This window comes from Eurypyga helias, unplaced genomic scaffold (genome assembly GCF_000690775.1).
Source record: "Eurypyga helias isolate BGI_N326 unplaced genomic scaffold, ASM69077v1 scaffold2910, whole genome shotgun sequence".
NCBI classification, from domain to species: Eukaryota; Metazoa; Chordata; class Aves; order Eurypygiformes; family Eurypygidae; genus Eurypyga; species Eurypyga helias.
The window spans coordinates 112,370-118,369 of NW_010223592.1; the positions used below are offsets into that span (position 1 = coordinate 112,370).

General features: G+C 41.2%; 1 protein-coding gene across 1 annotated transcript in view; it reads left to right on the top strand.

Annotated features, from left to right (window-relative positions):
* Positions 1–5,947, top strand: part of LOC104516490 (LIM domain-binding protein 2-like) — a gene marked incomplete at both ends in the record, with an annotated part of 36,633 nt that extends 30,686 nt beyond the window's left edge. Inside the window, 2 exons of the mRNA XM_010160865.1 lie at positions 5,028–5,038; positions 5,716–5,947. Of these exons, the coding sequence (XP_010159167.1) occupies positions 5,028–5,038; positions 5,716–5,947 (243 nt within the window). The remainder of the gene's footprint in view (positions 1–5,027; positions 5,039–5,715) is intronic.
* Between the last annotated feature and the right edge of the window lie 53 nt (positions 5,948–6,000).

Below are 6,000 nucleotides of genomic sequence, written 5' to 3' on the forward strand. Positions count from 1 at the left end.
TATCAGAAATATCAGGTGTTAGGATTTGACTCAGAACTGCTGAATAGTAGCTTGTTTGCCTTTGGAGAAATAGAGAGGAAGGAAATGTCATGCAGCAACATCACATGTGGTAGTGATGGGAGATGGCAAACAGGGAAATAGACCTTTCCGATGCTGTTTCCTAAAGATACTGTTTGGACTGGCTGTGATGGTGGATTATTAAGGAATTCTGATTATTAAATATCTGCACTTGGCAAAGAATAAGAGAGGAATGAATCTCTTTTGAAGTGCACAACTGTCTCCAAAGTCACCCTTGTTTTGTTCCTAACTCTGTACTATGTAAGAAATGAAATTGGTGATTGTGTTAGGAGCAGAGGCAATAATAATGAAATGAGAATAAATTGTAAGCCGTATGATTTTTGTACTATCTAGAGAAAATGAAATTAAGAAAGCTTTCAAATGTCATGTGCTTTGCACCATGCCACCGAAACACTATTGGGTTTCTGTGTCAATTCATAACCTTTAACCGGATGTAAAGGAGGAGAGATTAGTTCACAGGACAAGGCTCAAGAAAAAATATTTGGTCCAAAGTGCTTAGTACCTCCTCTTGCTACAGACCAGCCTTACCCAGCACATAACGGTGGAACTCCATCCAAATTCAGTATAGGCTGAAATCAATGAATCTGTTCTGATTTACATTAAAATTTAATTTTGTCCTGACAAGCTCTCTGAAATTGATACTCAGTATAATACCAAGTGCAGTATAAAGGATCATATCATGCAGTCAACATGATGCACTTTGCAGTATAATTTAACACTAATGTTAAATTAAATTACAAAGATAAATTTTATGGGCTCTCTTAAAATCATTTAAGAGCTTAATTCTGATCTGAGATGTGTAAGACACAAATCTTGCCTATTGATCACTGAATATACACGCAGCGGTGAGAGAAGAATCACACAATATGATGGGCTGTGTAAGACTTTTCGTTATGATACAGGCTTGTGATTTGATGTATTGATCCTTTTCTGCAGTTAGGATCTGTGCTCAAGGAGAAGGCTCAAGCAGGTCAACCTCATTGCAGAAAATACCAAACAATCTATATACTCTGGATGAGGCCAGTTTGCACCAGGAGGTCCATAAGGAAGAGTTTGATGGTGAATTATTCAGATTCTGGGTTTTCACAGCCTTCAGAACTAAGCCCATCAGGGGGAAGATGAGACTTCTCCTGCAAGTCATCTTGTTTTCATTAGCTGAAAATAGACACAGCAACTGGCTGCTGTTTGCGTCTGCCATTAGGAGTATCTGTTTGTTATTGCCCTTACTTGGCCTGATTTGTCATCAAGGGAAAAAGAAAGGAACCAGATAACCTTCTCTGTTCACTTTGGTGTAGGAAGTAGGAAGGGGCATGAGCCCAGCTGGTGCAAACAGTATTAAAAGCACGAAAGGCTCATGTGATGCTGTTGAAGGAAGGGGTTTTTAAAACATCTCCCCACTGTACACAGGGTGAATAGGAAAAAGAGCGTTTGCTGAAATGACATTATTTTAGTGATGTGGTAATGAGAAGAAGAGTGAATAACTGAAAGATGCAAAGTTCTTGCAAAGAGTCCAAAAAATACAAATCTGTTAAAAGACACTATTAAAACTGCAAAGAGAGAATGAGGATACAAACGGTAAGACTTTCCAAACCCATAAACTATAGATCTAAATAGAAAGATTATGCAAAATGAGAAGGAAAGTAAAAAGAGCTACTTTTTCCAAAAGTCTAAGGAGAGAGGGTTATCAAACAGTTACAACAATGACTAGAGGGCCTGAAACTTTCTTTTTAATGTTTAAGAGTATTGTGAAACAGAATTTATTCCAGCACATGTTGTAATGAGGAGCATACTGCCAGAGCGATAGCTAAACACGGCAGATGTCAAACGCAGCTCTGGCATGAGTGCTTCCCCTCAGACCAGGAACACGGAGCACCTCTGTCCAGGTCGGCGTTCATTGCATGGTGCTTCATGCCGCTGTTACGTATAAACTGAAGATGTCACTAAGACTGCTCATGTCCAGCGTAAGAAATGCTTCGTTTGGTACAGCACGGATGCCGAGGAGGCCCTCAGACAAGGTTCTCCTCAGGAGAGGGCGCGCTCAGCGCTCTGCAGAACATTTCAGTGGCAGGTCTGCAAGAATGAGGACATTTACAGGAACGCATTTCTGGTTACAGAAGTGTTGAACATGGAGCCCTTCCGCTACACTGCAGGGAGTGGGGAACCTGAAGTCCCAGGTGGGATGTAGGGAAGGATGGAGAAGCTTTTTGAGTTGTAAAGGAGGTTGGATTCCTTGCTGACCATGTGCAAAGTTTGATGCTGTCACTGATGCCACCAGACAAAAGGCAGAATTATCGAGAGCTAGCAAAGTTTCCATAATTGCCTGCATTGCTCCTGAGTGTGAAGAGGAGAGAGCACCGGTGGAAGCTGTTAGCTACCTGATATGTTTGGAAAAAAAAAAAACAAACCCAGAAGGAGAGAGAGAAAGAAATTAAATTGGGGTCCAAGACACTAATGAGAATTAGCTGCAGCACTGGTGATAGCTGTGCTCTGTTAAGAACTGTTTCTGTTTCATACCCACTCATACTATTTTCCTGGAAAAATGTATTTTTTAAGCTTAGCCTTACCTGAAATGAATGCTGCTTCTTTCCATTCTCACTGTTGCTGGGAATTGAAATGGCTGCAGATACAGAGCAGTGTAAAAACATGATGAGCTATGTAGCTTGGGAGCAATTCAGCAGCTGAATACTGCATTATTGAGAAATCATTCGCTACCTCTGGGTGTTAGTGAGAAACTGGAGAGTCCTAGACTGGCGTTCAGGGCAGAGCACAGGATGAATAAACATTACGGAGTGCTGAGTATTTACTAGTGAATCCAGCATGGAGCTTCAGTAGTTGCATGTCATCCCACTGCATCTTGCAAGGTTGGCAACACACAGAAAAGAAATAGTGAATTCTGGGAGCCTTGTGGCAGAATTGATCTTATATTGTTTCCTAAATAACCAAAATATCAATGAAATGAATGACATTTTGCTTAATGTGCAGCAGGCAGTCTGCATACCAGCCATATTTTCAACTGACAACACGTGAGGACCATTTAAATATATATCAGTAGTCCTCAAGGGACTTGTAGATAGCTACATGAAATTGTTGTTTTCATGTGCATACCTTACTGTTGCCAAATTACTCCTGGGTTAGTATTTTCCCTCTTATTTAGTTGAGATAGGAATCTCTTCAGAATGAGGGGCTCAGTAGTTTGTAAAATATCTGTGTATATCTCTGGCATTGTATAAATAATAAATAATAAGCTGTAGATGCTAATGATCATTACAAGTGTTAGGCTGGAAATTCTAATTCCTAGCTTCTTAGGTGATTGCAAGTCTATATATTTCTTGGCTCAACATGGTGAGTAGTCACAAAACATGGAACTTTCTCCAGTGCAGAGTGATGGTGATTAACTATATCCCAGACCTAATACATCTCAGATTATGAAATTGGTCCCAGAATCTACTCTTGCTATGGTATTGTGCTGCAGAACAAATTTCTGCGTTTTTTTAAAGCTAACACAAAATATCCACTCCATATGGTTTTGGAGACGTACTTAAAATATGAGCCAAGTTCAAGCTGGTGCAGCGCTGTCTCGCTGAGCGCTGAACTAGTCTGAAACAATTTCTTTGAGAGGTGCGATCACTTTCAGCTGAATGAGATTTTAAGTCAGAGCCTAAAGAAAGAAATTTCAGTGACAGTTTTTAAACCTTTTCATTACCTGTTTAAAGCAAATGCATTTAATTTAGGAGTAAATACAGTGTATGTGCCTATGCCATATTTCCAAGCAGTTTCCCACCTCCTTCTGGATACCGAAAGCTCATACTGTTCGCTACCTTTGTAGCAAAACCAAGGAGTTCAATCTGCTTATACGCTGCCAATTTAAAAATCTTTGGCACAGAAGGATTGGAAATACAGAGAGAACAGTAGTCATGGTAAACAAGTCAGGGATTAGTCTATGGTATTGGACTGCTTAAGCTATTGGGGTTAAGAGCTGCCTTTTCATTCTGTCCCAAAGATCATCTAAGGTTTCACTAAAATAAATGAGCCTGTGCAAACTGGATTTTGAAAAGTCAGATATATAGAATATATAATACTTCTATAATTTAAATCAAAGTGGTTTCTGAATTTGCTGCTTGCTACACTAAACATTGCAAAATTTCAAAATGGATCATTTATTTATGTCATTACATGGGATGTACAATGAACATTTTTTATTAGTGTCTGTGTGTCAGCCGGAGTGTACAGTGGCTCTTCAAAAAAATGAAAGCAGGTAGCAGACTAGTATGTTGAGTGATGAGAATATCAAAAGCACTTATTTTGGCTTAAAGTTTATCATTCAAGGAAGTAGCATGGGTATAGTTGCTCCACTGAAACGTACTGATGGAAGAGACTTATATTTGACTTGACATACTGGGCAAGAGCTTAGAACAAAGCAGAAGCAATCCCCTCCAGAAAAACAAGGATATAAAAAAAACCCAAAAAACCTTATTCTTTTGGTTCATAAAAAACCCAAAACATTTCTCATATATATCTTCATGTTTTTAATGGTAAGCAGAGATGGTTTTTAAGATGAAAATCTTCTGTATTCACATGTGATTCTTAAAAAAACACAAGCTATTTTGAGCGGTGAATTGCAAGCCGGCCAGTGAAAGAAGCAGCAATATGTTCCTAGGAAATTTTCATTCCTCCCTCTGTTCTGCAGAGGAATGATACTTACATTAATTTTGAAAAACAAGCATGAGCAGAGACATTTCAGCTCAGCTATAAGCCTTCCCTATTTCTAACACCAAAGCATGAATCGAGGACTGTAGAAAAGCATCGCTGTTTCAGTGCCATATACTGCTGGGAGTGCAGAGCACTTGTACATGGCTTTGACACCACTCCTGGAAGTCAGACTTTCCAGAATAGCTCTTTCACAGGGGCTGAAAAAACATCCCTGATGTGTCCCCTTCCTCATTGTGCAGGTACCAGTAACGTAAGATGGACCTCTGGAAATAGACATTTTGGATGTCCATAAGACAGCGTGCAGAGACATTTCAGTTCTTGTCAGAAACCCTGCCCCACTGAAGTCAATGGGACCTTTCCTGGAGGGGAAGGAGGAATTGGGGCCGGAATTTCACTGGCAGCATGGAGCTGGCCTCTCTAGAGCACACAGAGGGTATGCAGAGGGAAGTCTGCATTTCAGCATGCAAATAAAATGTCGCTGTGGTCAAATTCGTTAGTTAATGACTCAGACTCTTTGTGGAGGATAAAAAATGAGTTCTGAAAGCAAGCCCTGGAGCCCTCCAAGGCTGCACAGTGTATTCCAGGTGTACCTTCACTGTCAGCATCCTACCTGAACACCAGACAGTGACTAATACTCCCACTCAGATGTTTGTCACTTGGAGGGAGGGCTGTAAATCTCTGTGAGCTCTGACGGTGCTACAGTTCCTATCCTTCTGGAGTGATTCATGGGGGCATTCCACCAGCCGAAGTCTCCAGCATCAAAGAGTTAAAACTAAATTACAGTAAAACGTCGGGGAAGACGCTGGTCAGGTTCCTTGCAGGTTTGGTTCAGGAAAAACTGATGTGGTCGCACCAGCTATTAAAATTTTCAAGTGTCATCTGCATGGAAATTTTAGATAATTCGATTTTTTTTTAAATTGTTGTTAGTGAAACTTCTGCTTCTCCAGACAAAACTAGTGACCACGGGAAGATAGAGTTCTCAAAACTTGCTGCTTTTGGTGGCCTTTGGGACCCGTTGGCTGCCAGGCACTGCCTGACCAGCGTTAAAGAAACTGGCTGGTGGTCGCGTCGGTCTGAGCACCTGAGCGGTGCCAGGCTCGAGTCCCGCTGGCTGCAGGTTAAAACGCCGAAGGCACCGAGAGCCGAGCGGGAGCACGAAGTCGGCCCTTTGTGCTCCCGCCGGCGGGCGAGCAGGGGCGGCTTTCGCTGGCC